This window comes from Stomoxys calcitrans, chromosome 1 (assembly GCF_963082655.1).
Source record: "Stomoxys calcitrans chromosome 1, idStoCalc2.1, whole genome shotgun sequence".
NCBI classification, from domain to species: Eukaryota; Metazoa; Arthropoda; class Insecta; order Diptera; family Muscidae; genus Stomoxys; species Stomoxys calcitrans.
In genome coordinates this window covers 218499881-218524234 of record NC_081552.1, presented here as the reverse complement: position 1 = coordinate 218524234, position 24354 = coordinate 218499881, and the positions used below count along the sequence as shown (strand labels likewise).

Genomic DNA, 24354 nt, shown 5'->3' with positions numbered 1-24354 from the left:
AAGCCAAAGATAGCCGCGTTTGGTCTTTGGTTAGAGGACTTTTCAGCCATATTAGGTGTGATGGCTTCAGGGGCTGTGCTTTGGCATGTTTTATTTGAATCGTATTGATTGCGAAAATGCATTTATGATGCAATTACCTCATTAAGCACGCTTAACAACCCTGTCTATTAGCTCCACTTTTTCCCAATGCATGTGTTTTGTGTAACGACAGTTTTTTTTCTGTGGCAATTACACTACTTCGGTGGTACACATGATTCTGTGCATCTGTTGGAAGTTGTATTGGTGGCTTCAAACGCTACACAACGGCAAGGGCTCTAGCTGTTGCTCCGTGTACCCAGATTCGAATCCCGGCCGGGCTCTTTTTCATTTTTCAAGTTTTTTGTCTGTTTCCTCTTTTTTTGTTTTTTTTTTTTTTTTTGAGTATTTCCAGACGAACTCAATGACCAGAGTATAGGCTTCAAGGGCCGTAAGTTGGTATGTTATACTTATAACGAATTTATTGCGAAAACACCTCTATGATATACGTACCACATTAACCACGCTCGACAACCCTATCTTATTAGCTGTGCTTCTTCCTATGCATGTGTTTTTGTGTAATAGCAAATTTTTTTTGTCTGCACAATTACACTACTCCCATAGCATACACAAGATTCTGTGCATCTGTTGAAAGTTGTACTGATAGCTATGAACGCTTTACAACGGCAACAGCTCTCGCTGTTGTTACGTGTGCCCTGGATCGAATCTCGGACGGGCTCTGCCGAGTTTTCTATACCACAGGATGGGGGTGTTACACCTCGAAATATTTGTGTAAGATCCTTGAAGTGTATATTGATCATCTCGACATTCTAAGTAGATTTAGCTATGTCTGTCCGTCCGTCTGTCGAAATCACGATAGCTGGCGAACGGACAAAGCTAGCCATTTGACATAATGCACAGATACTATCTATTCATGTAGGTCAATGGGGATAGCACATGGGACACATCGGTTCAGAGTTAGATATAGCTCCCATTTAAACTGATCTCCCGATTTGACTTCTTAAGCCCCTGAAATCCACAATTTGAGTCCGATTTGGCTGAAATTTGGTACGCAGTGTTCAGTTATGACTTCCAACAACTGTGCCTAGTACGGTCGAAATTGGTTCGTAACCTAATATAACTTCCATATAAACCGATATCCCGATTTGACTTCTTTAGCCCTTACAAACCGCAATTTTTGTCCGATTTGGCTAAAATTTGGCATACAGTGTTCTGTTATGGCCGAAATTTTGCATGTGGTGTTCTGCTATGACTTTCAAAAACTGGACCAAGTGTGGCCCGAATCAGTCTATAACCTGATATAGCTCTCATATAAATCGGTATTTCGATTATTTTGTTTGGTTCCCAGAATTTTAATTTTTCTTTGACAGAAGTTTAGTATGTGGAATAAAATTAAATTCCAACCAAGATTCAGCCCAGCCGAATTCAGAAAATGGACGGTACTTTGCCAATACCGTCTGATAGTATTTTACTCACGTCATTGGCACATATAATACCATTTGGCATTAATATAATACCAATCGAAGGAGATTATAAGGAATTAACGGCGTCACATTTCTATTCTTGTCATCGCGGCAAAAATCAAGAGATCAATCTAATGGCAGCTATATCCGAATCTGGACCGATCTGGGCCAAATTGAAGAAGGATGTTGAAGGCCCAAACACAACTCACTGTCCCAAATTTCGGCGAAATCGGACAATAAATGCGCTTTTTATGGGCCCAAGACCTTAAATCGACAGATCGGTCTGTATGGCACCTATATCCAAACCCGGACCTATCGGAGCCAAATTGAAGAAGGATGTCGAAGGTCCTAATTCAACTCACTGTCCTAAATTTAGGTGAAATCGGGCAATAGACGCGCCTCTTATGGATTCAAAACCTTATAGCGAGAGATCGGTCTATATGGCAGCTATATCCAAATCTGGACCGATCTGGGCTAAATTGAAGAATGATGTCGACTGTCCTAACATAACTCGCTGTCCCAAATTTCAGCAAAATCGGATAATAAATGTGGCTTTTATGGGCCTAAGACCCTAAATCGGCGGATCGGTCTATATGACAACTACAACCAAATCTGGACCGATCTGGATTAAATTAAAGAACGATGTCGACTGTCCTAACATAACTCACAGTCCCAAATTTCAGCAAAATCGGATAAAAAATGTGGCTTTTATGGGCCTAAGACCTTAAATCGGCGGATCGGTCTATATGACAGCCATATTCAAATCTGGATCGATCTAAGCCAAATTAAAATATTATGTCGAAGGGCCTAACATAACTCACTGTCCGAAATTTCAGCAAAATCGGATAATAAATATGGCTTTTATGGGCCTAAGACCCTAAATCGGCGGATCGGTCTATATTACAGCTACATCCAAATCTGGATCGATCTAAGCCAAATTGAAGAAGAATGTCGAGGGGCCCAACACAACTCACTGTACCGAATTTCAGCAAAATTGGACAATAAATGTGGCTTTTATAGGGCTAAGATCCTAAATCGGCAGATCGGTCTATATGACAGCTATATCCAAATCTGGACCGATATGGGCCAAATTGAAGAAGAATGTCGACAGGCCCAACACAACTCACTGTACCGAATTTCAGCAAAATTGGACAATAAATGTGGCTTTTATAGGGCTAAGATCCTAAATCGGCGGATCGATCCATATGGCAGCTATATCCAAATCTGGATCGATCTAAGCCAAATTGAAGAAGAATGTCGAGGGGCCCAACACAACTCACTGTCCCAAATTTCATCAAAATCGGAAAATGAATGTGGCTTTTATGGGCCTAAGACCCTAAATCGGCAGATCGGTCTATATGACAGCTATATCCAAATCTGGACCGATATGGGCCAAATTGAAGAAGAATGTCGACAGGCCCAACACAACTCACTGTACCGAATTTCAGCAAAATTGGACAATAAATGTGGCTTTTATAGGGCTAAGATCCTAAATCGGCGATCGATCCATATGGCAGCTATATCCAAATCTAGAACGACCTGTGCCATATTGCAGGAGTATGTCGGAGGGCTAAATTTTACTCAATGTCCAAACATTGGTAAAATCGGACAATAAATGCGCCTTTTATGGGCCCAAAGCCTTAAATCGTGAGATCGGTCTATATGGCAGCTATATCCAAATCTGGACAGATCTTGGCCAAATTAAAGAAAGATGTCGAGGGCCTGATGCAACTCACTGTCTCAAATTTTGGTAAAATCGGATAATAAATATGGCTTTTATAGGCCTAAGACCCTAAATCGGCGGATCGGCCTATATGGTAGCTATATCCAAATCTGAACCGATCTGGGCCTAATTGAAGAAGGATGTCGAAGAGCTTAACACGACTCACTGTTCAAAATTTCAGCAAAATCGGATAGTAAATGTGGCTTTTATGGGCCTAAGACCCTGATCGGTCTATATGAGGGCTATATACAGGTATAGTCCAATATATCCCATCTTCGAACTTAACTTACTTATGGACAAAAAAAGACTCTGTGCGAAGTTTCAGCTCAATATCTCTATTTTTAAAGAGTGTAACTTGATTTCAGCAGACAGAAGGACGGACATGGCTAGATGGTCTTAGATTTTAACGCTGATCAAGAACATATCTATTTTCTAGGGTCGGAAATAGTTATTTCGATGTGTTGCAAACGGAATGACGAAATGAATATACCCCCATCCCTCGGTGGTGGGTATAATAACTCTTTTTCAATGCTTTTTTATTCAGGTTCATTAGGAGCAGAATATTGAATAACGATTTGGTATAAAACCAATACCGATTTGGTACTAAAACCAATACCGATTTGGTACCAAAACTAATAACAGTTTGATATTCCAAATGGTTGTTTGTTAAATCCAAGAAAGTTTAAATGTTTGGTTGTTCACAAAAACAAGAATTTCAACATGCGACAAACGGATATTTGCATTAATGGTCAGAGGATTGATATTCTATCAAGTGCGAAGAATTTAGGCGTGGTTTGTAAACAGTTCTTTGAGCTGGTCCGATCATGCTAACATTGCAGCCGGGCAGACTTTTGCAAGCTTCGTGCTTTATGGACTACACATTCTTTTGCACCCATAAATATCCGAATTCTTCGGGCGAAAACCTTCCTATTTCCAGGTTCGATATATGGTTGTGAACTTTTTTCGAATTGTGATTCTTCGAGCCTCGGAAAATTGAATGTAGCTTTTAACAGCATAGTCCGTTATGTGTATGGTTTAAAAAGGAGTCAGCATGTTTCACAATATGTAGATTCTCTATTTGGACTTGGTTTCAACCATCTTCTAAATACCAGATCATTAATATTTTTATATAAGATTATTGTGGAAAAGAAACCCAGATATATGTTTGAGAAACTGATATTTGCCCAATCTGATAGAGGAAGAAGTTAATACCTTTTAGAAGTCGGAGTCTTATGTCTGAACGACAATTTTATATTAGCAACATACGACTTTGGAATAATCTACCACACGATATTCAATGCATCTTACTTTACTTCAATTGGCTATGACAGAATATTTGTTCCACTAGCCGAACGTAGAACAGCGTTCCCAGCGCTTCGATCTTCTGCGCTCATTCTAAAATCCCTGACTCCAAGTTTCGAGGTGTCTTCCACAACTTGGTCTTTCTATCGGCTTTTGGTCTTCACGGTTTGCGTGTACCACCGTGTGTGCCTTCAAAAGAGGAACTTTGCTGGAGCTTCTTCATCCATTCTGACAACATGATCTAGCCAACGCAGCCGTTGTATTTTGATGCGCATAACTATGCTATTGTCGTCAAACTGTTCCATGTGTTTTATGAAGAATATTTCTCTCAAATACTCCAAGCACTGCCTCATCTGCTTCCACAAGTACCCATGCTTCAGAACCATATAACAGCACGGGTAGTATCAGTGTCTTGTAAAGTGTAGTCTTCGTCTGTCGAGAGGTGGCCTTGTTTCTAAACTGCTTGCTTAGTCCAAAGTAGCATCTGCTTGCCAGTATTTTTCTTCGCTTTATCTCAAAACTGGTGTCATTCGTTTCGGTTACGGCGGTGACGAGGTTGTTAAAGTTACTCACTGTCTCAATGTTGTGGTTACCAACTTTCTCCATTTTTTTTATCTGCTCGGTCGTGCAAGGCTTTTTGGGAGTTGAAACCATCCATTTCGTCTTATCTCCATTTACTGCCACACCCATTTTCACTGACTCTCTTTCGATTCTTTCAAAGGCTGCAGTTACTAATTCCAGTGATCGACCTATGATGTCGATGTTGTCGGCATAGGCGAGTAGCATGTATTCTCTTGTGATTAGTGTGCCATATCTATTCACATCTGCATTTCGCGTAATCTTCTCCAGCAGGATATTAAGAGATCACACGAGAGGCTGTCTCCTTGTCGGAAACCTCGTTTGGTATTATAAATAGTTCGGAGAGATTCTTTCCTATTCTTACTGAGGAACGCGTATCAGCTAGTGTAATCCTGCAGAGTCTTATTAATTTTTGAGGGATACCAAATTCAGATATGGCTTGCAATACCTTTGCACGTAAAGGAGTATCGAAGGCGACTTTGTAGTCAACAAAGCGATGGTGGGTGTTAATTTGTCCTTCTCGGGTCTTTACCAAGATTTTGCGCAGTGTCATTATCTGGTCTAGGGTGAATTTACATGGTCTAAAGCCGCATTGATAGGGCCCCATCATCTCATTGACTTTAGGTTTCTATCTTTCACACAGTATGCTCGAGAGTATCTTGTATGTGATGGGGAGGAGACTTATTCCTCTGTAGTTGGCACATTCCATCTTGTCTCCTTTTTTGTGTACGGGACTTAGTATGTTGAGGTTCTAATCACCTGGTATGCGTTCTTCTAGCCAGATTGCGCAGATAAGATGGTGCATACGCCTTATCAGCGTGTCGCCTACGGTCTTAAATAGTTCAACGGGTAACTCGTCGGCTCCTGCTGCCTTGTTGTTTTTTAGTCGGGTTACTGCTAATTGGACCTCAATCTGACTAGGAGGTAAACATTCTACACCATCATCAGGGATTGGTTCTGCGGTATCCTCTTCGCCGCCAACATCGGACACTAGCAGTTGGGTAAAATGTTCTTTCCATATCCGCAGCATGTTATCTGCGTCAGTTACCAGATTTCCTTCTTTGTCTCTGCAGGAGGATGTGCCTGCACCAAAGCCATCGGTTTGATGTTTAATTCTTTGGTAGAATTTCCGCACTTCATTCTGATTCCGGTACATCTCAATTCGCTCGCACTCACGTCTTTCCATTTCATTTTTCTTTCTGCGGAATAGACGTTTCTCCTCTCTCCTTTTCTCCCGATTCCACCTCTGGCGCGTTGCTACTGATTGCACGGTGGCTCTATATGCCGCATTCTTGGCTTTAGTAGCATCTCGACACTCTTGGTCGTACCATGGATTTCATGGCGGAGGCTACCGGTATACAAGTACAGATTTCGCTGCATTTTCCATGCAGTGGGCAATAGTTTGCCACTGAGTGATTTCATCAAGCAGTTGGGTCAGTCGAGTAGAGAATGCCGCTGCCATTTGTTGTGTTTGCAGCTTTTTAATGTCCAGCTTCCGCGCAGTGTCAGATCGCACTTTCCTCGCCATTTTCAAACTACCACGCGTTTTGCCGCGGCGGCATCTACCAGCCTCAACCCATTACTAGTCATTATCTCGTGGAGGCTAAACTTTCCGATTGTTGGACCAAAAATGTCTTCCTTCCCTATTTTCGCATTAAAATCTCCCAGAACGATTTTAATATCATGAGCGGGGCAGCGGTCATATTCTCTTTCTCCCTAGGCGCTCGTAGCAAATATCCTTGGTCGGCTCGTCTTTATTTTCCTGCTGTCCTTTTTAACACTTTTCATTTGTAAACACTGTTTTGTTCCACTTTTTATTTATTGTAACCTAGATTATTTATTGAGAACCTACTTCGGATGTATTATTTAACAATAAATCTACACTCTAGTTTTAAGACTATTATCTTGTCGTGTAGCCAATAAATTTATAAATAAATAAAATAAAATAAATAAATAATGAAATCAATACCATTTTGGTAATGAAACTAGTACCAAATGGTATTGATCATTTTATTTTTCATCCTCACGCCTATTTATGCCCTGCACCACCACTGTGGTACAGGGTATTATAGATTTGTGCATTTGTTTGCAACGCTAAGAAGGAGAAGAGCTAGACCCACTGATAAGTATAGCGATCGACTCAGAATCACTCTCTGATTCGATTTAGCCATGTCCGTCCGTTCGTTTGTCCGTCTGTGATTGCATGTATTCTTGTAATCAAAGTGCAGGTCGTATTTCTTGCTCGATTGTCACGAAATTTTGCACATGTCACTTTTTTGCCCCAAGAACAAACGTTATTGATTTTGAAAAAAATCGATTCAGATTTAGATATAGCTCCCATATATATCTTTCATCCGATATGGCTTTTTAAGGCTGTAGAAGCCACAATTTTCGTCCGATCTTCACAAAATTTGGCATTGGCTATTTTATTTGAGATCTACATATGTGTGCAAAATTTCATAAAAATCGGTTCATATTTAGATATAGCTCCCATATATATCTTTCATCCGATATGGCCGTTTAAGGCTGTAGAAGCCATCATTTTTAACTGATCTTTACAAAATTTGGCGTGGGGTGTTTTATTCGACGTCTCCATATGTGTTCAAAATTTCATAAAAATCGGTTCAGATTTAGATATAGCTACCATATATATGTATCGCCCGATTTGCACTTAGATGGCCGTAGTAGCTACAATTTTCAACCGATCTGTACAAAATTTGGCACGGACTGTTTTGTTACTGCACTTAATATACCCGGAATATTTCACAAAAATCGGTTCAGATTTAGATATAGCTCCCATATATATCTTTCATCCGATTTGAACTTTTATAGCTGTAGAAGTCACAATTTTGGTCCGATCTCCACCAAATTTGGCTTGGAATCGTTTTTGTCAAGTCGCAATGCATGTGCAAAATTTCATAAAAATCGGTCGAGATTTAGATATAGCTCCCATATATATCTTTCATCCGATTTGGCTTTTTAAGGCTGTAGAAGCCACAATTTTGGTCCGATCTTTACAATATTTTGCATGAGGTGCTTTATTTGACGTGTTCATATGTGTGCAAAATTTCATAAAATACCATATATATCTTTCATCCGATATGGCCTTTTAAGGCTGTAGAATCCACAATTTTCGCCCGATTTTATATGAGACGTTTAAATTGACGTTCCAGTACGTGCGCAAAATTCCATTAAAATCGGTCGTAATTTAGATATAGCTCCAGTGTGTATATTTCATCCGATATGGACTTTTAAGGAGGTAGAACCCAAAATGTTGGTCACATCTCTACAATCTAGGGCGTGAGATGCTCTATTTGACGTCCCACTATGTGTCATTAAAATTGGCACAGGTTTCGATATAACTCCCATATAATCTTTTATCCGATGAGGAAATCCAAATCTTTTGTCCTATGGTAGGAAAATCTTACAAGGTTCTAAATTGCTATTTCAATTGGTATCCAAATTAAAGTCTGACTTGATATCGATATAAGTTCTACATATAAAAAGTAGGGTATTATATAGCGGCACCATCCGACTTTTGCCTTTCCTTACTGTTTTTTCTCTCCACATGTGTATTTGAAAAAGTCCATCAAAGAACATGTCAAATGTGATCCATGTTGGAGGTTATATAAGATGAGGCCCGGCCGAACTTAACACGCTTTTACTTATAAGGTGCTAATATGATAACCCCAAATTTTTCCAAAACAACTGTTCTCTTTTTCTCCCCCCCCCCCCCCCCCCTCTCTCTCTCTATGTTTGCCCAGGAGCAAACGTATTTTTCACATTAAGATTACGTTAGTAATGACACATCGTTTACATTTCATATGACATGATTAATGGAATTGTTTATTTACTCAGGGTAAATATTTTGCCAGGACATAAATACACCCTAATGCATAAAAAAGTATACAGTAAAGAGCTGGTCTATTTATTTTATTTGCAAGGATTTAAGTTGACACGATTTACATCCTGGCCAAAATGAAATGAAACTTCATGGTAAACACAATACTTGAGTGTGTGTGTGAAGGTAGAAGAGGGAGAGTTTCACCCAAGGATATACATAGAAAAACTATACCTCACATTTTTTTCTTCGGTCATCCAAGTCTTCTTTGGTCAAACCAAATCAAAACTTCCAAATTTATAATACTTTATGTTTATAAAGTAATTTTATGTGAAAGGAAGTAGTATTCAAATACCTCTAAACTAAACTAAACTCTTTTTTTTATTTTTATAAAAACTTTCTCTCTATGATTATTTTAAATGTTGTTTTTACTATCTTAAAAGATGCTTTAGTTTCACTTGTACCAAATGTTAGTTCAAAAGTGTTTAGGCGATTCCAATGTATCAGGTGCCTAGTGATTAATCAGCAATTAGTTAATGTTAGTCACTTTCAATAACACCAATATGGGAAATTGTGAAAATTAATGGCAATTAGTCAATAAGTAGCAGATAGGAAGGGACGGCTTGAAAGTTAATTGTACAAAACTCTTTTTACCTTTTCGGTAGTTGTAATCTGAAAAAGGAAGGGGGAATTTTTGCTTTAAAACCAATTTCAAAAAAATGTTTGCCAATTATTTGTTATTGGGATACCTTAATTCTGTTGCCTTAGGAAAGAGGAAGCAAGTTGCAAAATGTGAATAACAAAAATTTGGATTAGTATCAAACAACTTTGGAAAATGCTGTTATGATTTTTTCAAAATTTTAATTGTATATATCAATCCATTAAATCACGAAGTTTAACTATTAATTGCCACATTAACTAGATTAAACCCAAAGATATTTAATTCTTCTAACTTAAAATCACTTTTATTATGGAACTAAATACTAGCTGATAAATGTAAACATTTCCATTCTTCAAAAAAAAGTTGTTATGTTTGTTGTTATAGATAAAATATTTTGCATGAAAACTCCTTACAAGCCTCGTACAGACTATAGAATCCTTAGTATGCCTATGATGATTATTGTAGGGAGTTTTCGTGTAAATAACTAAATTTTTTCTTTATAGTTTGTTCTTTAAATCTTTCGTATACATTTTTTTTTTTCATTGCAAATATTTTTGAAATCCTTAAAGCCAACTTACCGTACGGCCTGGAGCTCCTGTTTTACCCTCTTTACCCGGCATTCCTGGTGGCCCACGTATGGTTTCGCGCAGTAAATCGTTTTCTTTTATTGCTTCTAGGATATCAGACGCATTGCATGTACATTTGCCAGTGTATTTCTGTAAAGAGAAGATTTGTTATTTAATAGAAAACAGGATACACATGTATGTTAAAAACAAGTAAAGAAAGATTAAAGTTAGGCAGAGCCGAACATTGTATTATTATATATTTTTGTTAGTGACCACTGTTGCTCCATAATCTCTTACGTGATTTTTGCGGGTTGAAGCAATACTGCAGAACGATAAATAGACTAGCGAAACAAACAGAAAGATTGAAATTTCTCCTTCAATGCAATAACAACAAGGCATAACACCAACACACTTTAAAAATTCGACTAGACATATTTCTAACTTATTGAAATCAACACAGACGAAGCAACAGGCTGAGAAAATACAACAAAACTTTCACACCAAACTACTCAACGTAGAAATACGGGAGAGTCATATCACCATCAGAGCAGTAAAGAAAGAGATTGGCAACATTGAGGGAGAAATCACTATGCAAATTTACACAAGAGCAATGGACTAGATATAGCAATATCAAATCTAAGGTAGGACAGGCACACAATTGCAAAATCGAGAACCTGAAAGCAGTAAACTTAACGAGGACTGGTTTATAAACTACACCAATATAGAATTTAATATATTCAACAAATGGATCCTATCATTGGGAATCAAATTCGCACTCCCTGTTTGAAAAACAATTTCGCCCCAGTTCCACTGATTGCAGACATTGAACAATGGATACAGACGATAAAAGAGGACACCGAGAAGGACATAACTAGGGCAAAATGGGCACATATAATTTCGGACTTCAGAAATAATTCAAGCAACACAGAAAAAGAAAAGTTCATACTTGGAATTTACGAAGATACCAGAAAATTTATCAAAAAGCACAAGGATATTATCCGGATAACGACGGCCGATAAAGGTAACAAAACAGTGGTATTGTAAAGGGTGATTTTTTTGAGGTTAGGATTTTCATGCATTAGTATTTGACAGATCACGTGGGATTTCAGACATGGTGTCAAAGAGAAAGATGCTCAGTATGCTTTGACATTTCATCATAAATAGACTTACTAACGAGCAACGCTTGCAAATCATTGAATTTTATTACCAAAATCAGTGTTCGGTTCGAAATGTGTTCAAATTTTGACAAATTTTGTTCAGCGATGAGGCTCATTTCTGGTTGAATGGCTACGTAAATAAGCAAAATTGCCGCATTTGGAGTGAAGAGCAACCAGAAGCCGTTCAAGAACTGCCCATGCATCCCGAAAAATGCACTGTTTGGTGTGGTTTGTACGCTAGTGGAATCATTGGACCGTATTTTTTCAAAGATGCTGTTGGACGCAACGTTACGGTGAATGAACACATTTCGAACCGAACACTGATTTTGGTAATAAAATTCAATGATTTGCAAGCGTTGCTCGTTAGTAAGTCTATTCATGATGAAATGTCAAAGCATACTGAGCATCTTTCTCTTTGACACCATGTCTGAAATCCCACGTGATCTGTCAAATACTAATGCATGAAAATCCTAACCTCAAAAAAATCACCCTTTACAAAGAAGATTACAACAACAAAATGGAAAAACTGTTAGAGGACAAGAACACGTACAAGACTGTAAGGGAGGATCCTACAATGAAATTAGAAAGGACAAACAATAACATCGTACAAGAACTGTCAAAGAATAATAGCGTAACAAAATGGGAAAGATCGAAGTTAGTTTGCAATTCAGCCTTGGCTCCACAACTTTACGGTTTGCCGAAAATCCATAAGGACAAAGTACCTCTTAGACCTATTTCTTCTTCAACGAAAATGCCGTGCTACAATTGATCGAAATTCATCGGTAATATATTAAAAACACTAACATCTTCATTATACAACCTCAGAAATTCGATGGAGGTAAAAGAAAGAATAAGGGACGTGATATTAGAAAATGACGATATACTTGTATCATTTGACGTGGTATCATTATTTACAAATATACCAACACATTTGGCTATAAAAAACATCATGAGTAAGTGGGAACATCTCAAGGAACACACTAAGATGACGAAACAGATGTTCTTGCAATTCTGTCTCATAGAAAACAACTATTTTAAATACGAGAAGAAGATTTACCATCAAACATATGGTATGCCAATGGGCAACCCCCTCTCACCGACTATATCTGACATTGTGTTAGACACACTTTTGGACGAAGTGTTGGGGGAACTAAGAAGCCGAAATATAGAAATCAAGTTTTTAACGAAATACGTGGACGACCTCTTGGGAGTAATCAAGAAACAAGACGAGCAGGAAATACTAAGGCTACTTAACACATATCACACGAAAATTCAATTTACATTGGAAAAAGAAGAAGATGACGAAATACTATTCTTGGATATGGAGATTATAAGACAGAAGAACAAAATAGTTACACACTGGTACACGAAGGCAACGGCATTTGGACGAATGATGAACTACAACTCAACACAACCTAAAGGATGAAGACAAATATGGCAACTAACTTTATCAAAAAAGTTGTAGACCTTAGTGACGAGCAATATAGCAAAAATAGAAACCATTTTAAAATTAAACAAATTTCCACCTTCACTTATAAGGACTCTTATTCAGAATGTTATTCACCCCAAACAATACAAATATGGAAAATCATCGGAAAAAAAAATACGAATGGCAGAACACGAAGCAGACATCAAAAAAGGCAGAGAAAGGACAGCTATATCACAACAAATTAAAGAGACGGGACACAACATTGTTTTCAGAGCTGTTAGAATTCTTGACAGAGAGAGAAATGAAAATAAGAGGTATACTCTTGAAAGTTTACGTATACAACAGAGGATAGATAAGTCAATGAACACGAAAGAGGACAAAAAAAAATATCAGCATCGTGCTCTTCCTTAAAATTCCATTTATTTAAACCCCATATTGCCATTGGTTTAAGGGGAGTTAACAGGATGAGGCGTCCCCCAAACACAAGGTCCCAAAATTGGTTATCAAATTCGTTTTCTAATCTCAAATACCCTTTATTTGAGCCACATAATGGCATGGTCAACAAAATTTTCACCCTTTGGGGGGGTGTTTGGGGAAGGGGTGATGCCCTGAATGCATAGTCCTACATTTGGATATCAAATTCGTATTCTACTCGCAAATACCTTTATTTGAGCCCCATATTGGGATGATCAGTAAAAAATTCCTGTTTCTGGGGTATTATAGGAAAGGGGTAGGCCCCCAGAAAATTGGTTCCAAAAGTGGGTATCAATTCTTGCTCTAACCCCCAATACCTTTCATTTAAGCCCCACATTTACATGGTCGGCAAATATGACCGATTTAGGGGTGTTTTGGGGATTGGAGTGGTCCCCCAAACACTAAGCCCGGAAAATATATCAGCAACGTGCTCTATTCTCATATATCCATATATCTTTTATTTGAACCCCATATTGCCATTAGCCTCAAAATTGGATATCAAATTCGTTTTCTAAACTCAAATACTATTCACTTAAGCCCCTTATTGAAAAAGCCACCAAAAATGTCCGATTTGGGGCATGGGCCCTAAAAACTATGAATAACGAGCTCCGCAGTCTTGGAGACCCAAATTGTCCTGGTGAGCAAATATACTATTCACTTAAGCCCCTTATTGAAATAGCCAGCAAATATGTCCGATTTGGGGTATGGGCCCTAAAAACTATGAATAACGAGCTCCAAAGTCTTGAAGACGCAAATTGTCTTGGTGAGCAAATACGTCCTACTTGGGGGTTGTTATGGTGGTGGGACGACCCCTAGAAAGTTGGTCCCGAATGTTAATGTCAGATTCATGGTCTACTCCCAAATATCTTTCATTTGAGCTCCACTCTTCCATAGTCGGCACACATGACCGGTTTGGCGGGTGTTTTGGTGGATGGGTCAGCAACTCAGTGACTTGGCTTTGAGATATATATGTATTTCACATTTATGTTATACTCTACAATACCTCTTATTTGAGCCTCATATTGCAATGGTCAGCAAATACTTTCTATTTGGGTGGTGTTATGGGGGTGGGGTGCCCCCATAGACACTTTTCCCGAACATTGATATTAGATTCGTGCTTTACTTCCAAAGACCTTTCATTTGAGCCTCATATTGCTTTGGTCGTAAATTTGTCTTTTTTGGGGGTTGCTTTCGCGGATGGGCGGGCCCTCAAACATTTGGTCCCACATTTGGATATCAGATTCGTGTTCTACACTCAAATACCTTTTATTTAAGCCCCATATTGAAACGATCAGTAAATAAGTCCTGTTTGGGGGGTGTTTTGGCGAAGGGGCCCACAGAAACTTTCTCCCAAATTTGGATATCATATTCGTATTTTATTCGCAAATACCTTTCATTTTAGTCCCATATTGCCATGGTCGGTAAATACGTCCGATTTAGGGGTATTTTGGGGGGTTGGGGTGGTCCCCCAAACACTTGATCCGACAATTGGATATCAGATAATCTTAAATACCTTTCATTAAATACCTTTCATATATATATATATATTTTGTAGGTTTTGGAGTGGGGCGCCCACCCTAGGTACCGCAATCGGAAATTTGGATAACAAATTTTTGTTTGTTGATTACTAAAAGAGAGCTCACAAAATTTCGCTTAAATCGCACCACCCATCTCCGAGATGTGGCGTTTCTGAAATTTAGGTAAGGGGGAGGGTCCGCTCCCCTTTCGGATATCAAAAAATGTAGTACCCTAGTTTCACCACGGGATCATTATGCACCATCAGTGGAAATTTGAAGAAAAGCGGTTCAGCCGTTTCTGACTCTATAAAGAACACACAAACAAACAAAAACAACTTGATTTACATATATATATATATATATATATATATATATATATATATATATATATATATATATATATATATATATATATAGCCCGATTTGTAATACTCTATATCGGGAGATTTGTGTATATGGCAGCTATATCCACATATGGTCCGATCTGGGCGATGTTCGGCACAAAGGTGTAGAGGGGTATCAAAACGCACTACTTTATATTTCATCAAAATTGGATGAAAAATGCTCCTCAATACTCCATATCGGAAGATCGGCTTATATGGCAGCTATATCCAAATGTAACCCGATCTGGACAATATTCAACTAAAGGGTTTAGAGGGGTACCAAAACTCGTTGTGCCAAATTTCATTACACTATGTCGGGAGATCGGTCTATATGGTAGCTATATACAAATATGGTCCGATCTGGTTTGCAAAATTTTTTTATACCCAAGATATCTGCAAAATTATAAATGCCGAAATATATACCCAAAAAAGGTTTTTATTGGGTATTTACCCAATACATACCCAAGCGTTGGGTATTTACCCGGCAGAATCTCTACCTATTGACTCCGATGCAGGCCAGTCTCTGGACCTTCTCGCATTCCATCGTGCTAGTCCACTTATCAACGGCCCTCCAACATTTGAGTGCCCCATGAAACAGTACTGGTCTCATAGTGGCCGTACACATCCAATAAATCATCGTTGGTGATACCCCCCTCACTTCCTACCGAACATCCTTTTTGCAGGAGTGAAAAGTGCACAGTGCCTTACGGCTTTTCTTCTCCGTTTTGGGCTAAAAACTGAATCAAAATTTCAAATTGTGCCAGCCGTGAGGCTCAAATTCTTTGCATCTATACAATATTCTATTTATTTAGCTTCAATTTATTTGTATTTAAATTTGTGAGATTCTAAGAAAAACACACCATAATATTATTTGAATTATTTCCAACACACAACCGGAAATGAGATATTTTCCAGCAGTAATGTCTGTGCATGTACAGCATTTCAAATGTATAATTCAAAATTATATTGCACACACACACACACATAAACCCGGCGCACATATGTAAAGACGAAAGTATAGCGTTTTTCTCCCCATAAATATCCATCGCCAACATAAATTCCAGGGAAAAATGAATTCGCATACATGCATACAAATTTACCATGTTGTACATACTCAAATGGAGAGTGCTCAAAAAAAAAACAACAACAAGAAACATGAGGCAACTATATCCCTACTCATACAACTCTTCACTACGATCTGCATATGAATGAATTTTAACATTCAACATTTTTGCATTTTCAAAAAAAAAAATATGGGGAAAAAAATTAACCCAATACTTTTTGGCAACATGTTCACACACAGTCACATTACACACACACACATACACACACTTTGGTCGAAATATTCATCATTCATATGGAGGGAGAAAAATAAATGAATAATGTGTTTGTGTCGTTGTCCTTCTACCACACATCATTCCCTTCTCTCACCATGCTTATCTTTCTATTTTTGAGTTTTCCTTTATTCTTAGTACCATTTCCAATTGAAATTCACATAAATGTGGCTGCAGTTGGATGTAGCAATGTGTGCGACGTATGATGTGGCATCGTTATTAGCAACTATGAAAAGTTGCAAAAAAAAAAAAAAATTGCCAACATTTAGAATATCCTATTTGTTCACATTTTGTTTTTCGTCTTTTTTTCTGAAATGGACATAGGGAGGAAGTAAACATTTTTAATTTTACCATGTTCTACGACCAACACTATCGCACTAGTAAATACATATTTGAGAATTGACATACGTGAATAATAGGGTGGGGCGGTGATTAGGAACAGCATTTTAAAATAATCAAGATCAAGTATTGAATTAAGAAAGGAGTTTTAGTATTTGTGTTACCAAAGTGCAAATGCAAATTTAGACCACTAAGGAACAGGGGCAGACTTCTCACATATCAATGAGTGCAGTCCGATTCAAGTTTAAGCTCAATGATAAGGGGCCTCCTTTTTATAGCCGAGTCCGAACGGCGTGCCGCAGTGCGACACCTCTTTGGAGAGAAGTTTTACATGGCATAGTACCTCACAAATATTGTCACCATTAGGGAGGGGTGTTACCAAAGTGACTGAAAGATAAACAAATGAAGAATGTGTACGGAAGATTGTGGGGAATTTTGTATGAACGGTAAGATAAGGTTTAATGTACTATTCAGTAAGCAAGACTGTCTGTTAGAATGTTTGACGCAAAATCGTATATACCCTCCACCATGAGTAGCATTTTTCTACCCACCACCAAAGGGTGGGGGAATATTCATTTTGTCATTCCGTTGGCAACACATCGAAATATCCATTTTCGACCCTATAAAGTATACATATTCTTGATCGTCGTAAAAATCTAAGACGATCTAGCCATGTCTGTCCGTCTGTCTGTTGAAATCACGTTACATTTCTATTACTTGGAAGTGTTCTGTTCTGGTAAAAAAAAAGTTCTGTACCATTATTCCTGAGAAAAGACATTCGAACTAAAAAATCCCTGGTAATAGAAGTTACATTGACATCTATACGGTTGATTCCATACTGCTCATATGGAGAAGGTTACCCACTGCAGTGTTTATCAAGTGGAGATCATCTCCATTAAAGAAGTGGTGGAATGGCAAAGATGCAATGTCATAGCCATGATGGGCATAAATATCTTCTAAGTCAGCCAGGCAGCCATTAAATCCCTGAAGTTTGTATCTCTGAATTAAAAAAACCACCCCCGACGATTGCACATATCTCAACGAACATACTGTACAGTTAAAAATTCACCTGTTCTGGGTGCTGGGCAACAGAACTATCCCAGAGAATTGTAGAGCAGACAAGCTTGCGAGACTAGCAACATCCTTACGAGAGGACCGAAACCTGTGGGTATGCCTCCTGCGACATGTAAACTAATAGCCTGTTTATCGATGTCGGACGGTTGCTTTTCGTTCGTCTGGGCTTCTTTTTCCGATCTATATTTGTCTATATAAAGTATTTTTAGTATTTATTTTTGATGAGTTTTAAGCTCTTTTGACTTTGATGAATCTGTTTATACATCGAAACTCCTCGCTTTTTGCTCGTATTGCAGTTTAAACAAACTCTTGAGTGACGCGAAAAATTCGTTTCGAGATAGACAAACAAGCTATAAGTCTTCAGAATCAGACCCGCAGGCAACGGATGATAGATGGTCACAAAGGGGACTTTGAGCATTCCAAAACTATGTGAGAGGTCTATCTGTCATTGGCTAGAACAGACATCTCAGTCATTGTGTCCGTCATGACAGGTCACTGTCTGATCAAAAAACTTGCTGACGGACTGAAAGTTGCCAGAAACGAATTTTGCCGAAGCTGTGAGAACGTCGACGATGAAGAGACTATAGAATATCTGGTGTGTGTCTGTGTCCCGCTCTGGCAGTCAGAAGGAGTTAAACTTTAGGTTCTCAATTCTTTGAAATCTTGTCCGAGAACTGCATGAGACCCAAAATTTGGTACTCAATAGCAACTTTGGCCAAAGCAATTGTCTGTTACGCATGCCACCTAAAACCAAAGTTAGCTAGAAACACACACACATATACAATAGAGAGAGAGAGAGATGTCCGTACGTAATAGTAATGTGTGGATGTGTCTTTCAATTTGGTCGTCGGACATCGTGTGTTGCTTGCAAATAAGCACCTCTCATATGAGGGTCATATGAAGCCAAAGCAAGCAGAGGAATGAGACATCGAGCATTGTTGAGCGAAATGGATATACTCCGTTGTTGTTTTGCACTTGCTTTTATTAATTTTAGATGAGAATTGCTTTTATCAGTGACGTACATGCTGTCTGTCTCCGTCTATTCAAAAGTGACGACTTACTTCAACTTTTTTCTCTACGCAAGCCATAACAAAGCACGCAAATTAATTTCAGCTCTAACAACTGTGTCTGTGTGTGTGTGGCTTCTATTCAGTTGCGGTCAATGTGAGCCCTCGTGAAAATACAACCAGTGATCATTTTATGCTCATCAGCAAAAATACTTACTATAGCTCGACGAATTTAAAGGCGTATTTTATGTTTAAGTCGTTGTGAGGCGTAAGCGTCAACAGCGATTGCTGGTATAAGGTGGGAGCTTGCCATTCGCTGTGTGTCTGTAGAGTGCACGTATTTTTAAGGTGGCTTGCTGCTGTTCTCTGATGTGAACATTCGCAAGTTGTTGGACTTTTTAAAACGATGTTGATGGTTCAATGGTAGGAACCAGAAGGCATTTTCCTTTTCCTGTTTCTGTGGTATCACAATGAACGAAAACGCCTAAATAAGTCTTTATAAAATCATCTGACGAGAGCTTAAAATCCGAATTTAATGAGCAGTGTAAACGGGGTTTAGTAGTAGACAGAACTAAAACCCTATTACAATAGAGTATAAAAAATACTATTCTATAACTTTCACTTACCAGCATCGGAATTTTTTGTCGCTTCATGCCAACGATACACCTCATTGTAACCATTCAAATGCATACATGTGACAAGCAAATGCACATTTTGATAAATATAGAAAAATTTTTCATTTGGTTATGAATTTTGCCAAAGTTAGCAATGAGCAAAATATTCTAAGCAATATTGTTTTATGGTAATAATTTTTACAACAACTCATATTTGCTTTGATTATCTAAAACTTTTCGATACAACTTTGTTATGCAGTTGAAACCAAAAAAGAAATAATATTGCAATGTAGAAAGTCGAAATATATTTTTTTGATAATAATATGGTTGACAAAATGCATTCAACTGTAAAGTACTAAAACTTGTCATAAAAATAAAAATAATAAATTGAAAACTATAAATTTATAAAAAAAAGCAAAGACGTGTTAAGTTCGGCCGGGCAGAATTTAAGGTACCCACCAACTTGGACCCCGCTAAAAATGTACCCCTATCAACAGAGTTTGTATTTGAATTCTTTTGTAGCAATCAAATCGGGAATTGATTGGAGTTTCAATGGTGTCAAGAAGTCATATCGAGATATCGATACTCAGGTGGGCCTACATCGCCATATTTACCGATTCGGATAAAACTTGGCACTGGTGTTGTAAGTCATAAGATATGGTTAAGGGTCAAATTTCAATCAATTCAGTTGAAAATTCAGGCCTCTAGGGGATCAAGAATTCAAAACCGGGGATATGGGGGCTATATCTGCTTATAGACCGATTCGAATCATACTTAGCATGGGTATTGGAAGTCATAAGACAAGTCTTTGTTCTAAAGTTCAGCCAAATCGGATGAAAAGTGAAGTTTCTAGGGGCTCAAGAAGTCAGATCCGGAGATCGGCTTACATGGGGGCTATATTAGTTTATAGACCGACTAGGAAAGTACTTGGCATGGAAGTTGGAAATCCTAATACAAGTCTTTGTTTAAAATTTCGGCTAAATCTGATGAAAATTGAGACTTCTTGGAGCTCAAGAAGTCAAATCCGGGGATCGATTTTTATGGGGGCTATACCAGTTTATAGACCGACAACAATCGTACTTGACATAGTTGTTCAAAGTCATAACACAAGCCTTTGTTCCAAAGTTCAGCCAAATCTGATGAAAAGTGAAGTTTCTAGGAGCTTAAGAAGTCAAATGGGGGCGTTATCCAAATCTGAACCGATATGACCCATTTGCAATCCCCAAAGACCTACATCAATAAGAAGTATCTGTGCAAAACTTCAAGCGGCTAGCTTCACGCGTTCGCCCGCTATCGTGATTTCGACAGAGGGACGGACAGGCATGGCTAGATCGACTCAGACTGTCAAGACGACCAAGAATATATATATATACATTATGGGGTCGCAGATTAATATTTCGAGGTGTTACAAACGGAAATACTAGATTTGTATACCACCATCCTATGGTGGTGAGTATAATAATAAATTTGAAGCAACAATTAGACAAAATTAAAGAAAAAGTAAAAAGGCTTTAAGTTTGGCCGGGCCGAATTTGGATACCCACAACCTGGAATATATATACTCGCATCAACCGCCGTTTTGTTATAATATAGTGAAAAATGCATTATTCATGAGTCCAAAGCAGCCATTTCTAAATAAAGTTCGATCTCCACCTTATTCGGAAAGGAAATGTAGGGGTGTAACACAACTCATTCTACCATATTCATCGGTTCAAAAATGCACCTTTTAGGGGCCTAAGAACATAAATCGAGAGATCGGTATATGTACATGGCAGCTTTATTCGAATAAAGACCAATCTGATCTATATGGGGCGCGGATTTCGTAGAGCTTAAAAGGGCTCACTGTGTCAAATTTCAGCAAAATCTAGCAATAATTGCGCTTTTTATAGGTCCAAGACTATATTTGGGCCATATTGAATACGAAAGTCGAAGAGACTAGCACAACGCACTGTCACATTTCAGCGTAATCGGGTAATAAACGTCTTTGATGGTCACAAGATCTTAAATCGGGATATCGGTATATATGGCAGTTATATCCAAATATAGCCCGATCTTCACCATACTTGGTACGAATAGCAAAGGGCTTAACAGAACTCATTCAGTGAAATCGGTTTAAAAAAATCATCCTTTATGGGTATAAAACTTTAAATCTGAAGATCGGTATATACACATCCCGCTATACCAAATTTCAGAAAAATCGGACAATAAACGAGAATAGTTTAGGGCCAGGACCCTAAATCGAGAGATAGGTCTATATGGCAGCTATATTCAAATTCGGGCCGATCTAGATCATATTAAACCAGGATGTCAAGAAATATAACATAACTAACTGTCATAAACTTTAGCGAAATCGGATAATAAGTGGACCTTTTATGGCCCCAAAATCTTAAATCGGAAGGCCAGTTTATGTGGCAGCTATATCCAAATATGAACTGCTATATCCAAATATGGCCGTATTGAACAAGGATGTCTGGGCCATAATGAACACAAATGTCGAAGAACCTAATACACCGCACCATGTCAAATTTCAGCCAAATCGAGTAATAAACGTACTTTTATAGTCGGAAAAACTTAAATCGCGAGATCGGTATATATGGCAGCTATATTCAAATATAGCCCGGTCTTGACCATGTTAATAAGTTCGCCGAAATCGGTTAATAAATACATATTTTATGGGCCTATAACCTTAAATCGGGAGAACGGTCTATATGGCAGCTACATCCAAATCTGGACCGATCTGTGACGTATTCGACAGATATGTCAAGGGGCCTAACATAACCCGCTTTACCAAATTCTAGTAAAATTGGACGGAAAATGCGCCTTGTATGGGTCCAGGACCTTAAATCGAGAGATCGATGACAGCTATATCCAAATCTGGACCGATATAGATCAAATCAAACATGGACGTCAAGAGGGTTTAACATTACAAACCGTCTAAAATTGCACCTTTTATGGGCCCAAGACCTTAAATCGGGGGATCGGTCTATATGGCAGCTATATCCAAATCTGAACCGATCGTGGCCGTATTGAACAAGGATGTTAAAGGGCCTTACACAACTCACTGTCCTAAATTTCTGCGGAATGGGGTAAAAAATGTGGCTTAAATGGACCTAGAACCTCAAATCGTCAGATCGGCATATATGGGGGGCTACATCAAGATATAGTCCGATATAGCCCATTTTCGACCTTAAACTGTCAATGGACAAAAAAAGGAATTTCTCCAGTTTTAATGGTTGTAGCGTGATTTCAACAGACAGACGGACGGACATGGCTAGAGTGTCAAAGATTTTTTTTACGACTTCCAACAACTATGCCAGAAACAGTTTAAATCGGTTTATGACCTGATATAGCTCCCGACCGATCTCCCGATTATACTTCTTAAGTCTCTAGAGGGCTCAATTTCTATTGGTTGATTTGGCTAAAATTTTGTACAATGGCTTCGCCTATGACCTTCAACATACGTGTCAGAGATGGTCTGAATCGGTTTACAGCCTGATACAGCTCCCATATAAGCCGATCTCCTGATTTTACTTCTTGAGCCCTTAAAGAGCGCAATTCTTAGCAGAATTGGCAGTAGTTTTATGCAATGACTTCTACTTTGGTCTTCAAGATTTAATTCATTTATGGTGCGAATCGGACCATAACTTGATATAGCTTCAATAGCATAGCAATTCTTACTCATTATCCCTTGTTTGCCTAAAAAGAGATACCGGACAAAAAACTCGACTAATGCGATCCATGGTGGAGGGTTCGTGGAGATTCGTCCCTGCCGAAATTAGCACGCTTTTACTTTTTTAATGTTGGCGACATTTAAGAGGTATTTTCTCTAACAACACTGTTTATTGTGAACGACGTCATATCTGATCTTTTAGGGAACGCTAGTGCCCAAATTTTCAAAAAGTTACATTACACGGCCATCGTAAGACCACTGCTGAAATTTGGGACTTTGGTATGGAAGGACTAGTGTTTTAAATTTGGAAAAATTTTGGGTTGCCCAAAAAGTAATTGCGGATTTTTTAAAAGAAAGTAAATGCATTTTTAATAAAACTTTGAATGAACTTTAATCAAATATACTTTTTTTACACTTTTTTTCTAAAGCAAGCTAAAAGTAACAGCTGATAACTGACAGAAGAAAGAATGCAATTTGTTAACGCCGACTATATGAAAAATCCGCAATTACTTTTTGGGCAACCCAATAGTACGACGTAGGTTAGGTTAGGCTAATGTGGCAGTCTGCCTCACTCAGACTCACTTCGACTTTTTCGTCCATTGTGATACCACAGGAACAGAAGAAGGAAGTTGCCTACAAGCTTCTACCGTTGAACCATCCAGATCGCTTTAAAAATCACAAAAACTTGCGAATATTCACATCCTCTAAATCAGACAGATTCTCAAAGAGATGAGAACCTAAAGTGGAACTCCTTCTGACTGCTAGTGCGTGACATATACACAAAAGGTGTTCTATAGTCTCTTCTTCTTCGATGTCCGCACAGCATCTGCAAAAGTCGTTGCTGGCAACCTTCAGTCTTTCAGCGTCATTTCCGATTAGACAGTGACCTGTCATGACAGACACAATGACAGAGACGTCTGTTCTAGCCAATGACAGCAAAGCAGTAGACCTCTAGATTAGACCACAATGTTTTAGAATGCTCACAGCCCCCTCTTTGTGACTATCTATTATTCGTTGTCCTTTGGGCCTGGTCCTGAAAACTTAGCTTACATGTCTCCAAAGGCATATCCATAGATTCCAGTTCCCCTGGAATGTGTAGGGTAGTTCCTAGTCTCACAAGCTCGTCCGCTTTACAATTCCCTGGGATATCCCTGTGGCCCGACAGAACAGGTGAATTTTGAACTG

General features: G+C 38.5%; 1 protein-coding gene across 9 annotated transcripts in view; it reads right to left on the bottom strand.

The window, feature by feature from the left end:
- Positions 1 to 24354, bottom strand: part of LOC106090109 (collagen alpha-1(XVIII) chain) — a 1585531-nt gene that overhangs the window by 521474 nt on the left and 1039703 nt on the right. For 5 of the 9 annotated variants that reach the window (XM_059369513.1, XM_059369516.1, XM_059369517.1 and 2 more), the window contains exons 14-15: positions 10184 to 10321; positions 9599 to 9616 (exon numbers count right to left, since the gene is read on the bottom strand). In XM_059369513.1, the coding sequence (XP_059225496.1) occupies positions 9599 to 9616; positions 10184 to 10321 (156 nt within the window). The remainder of the gene's footprint in view (positions 1 to 9598; positions 9617 to 10183; positions 10322 to 24354) is intronic. The other 4 variants (XM_059369521.1, XM_059369525.1, XM_059369528.1 and 1 more) reach the window with 1 other exon arrangement.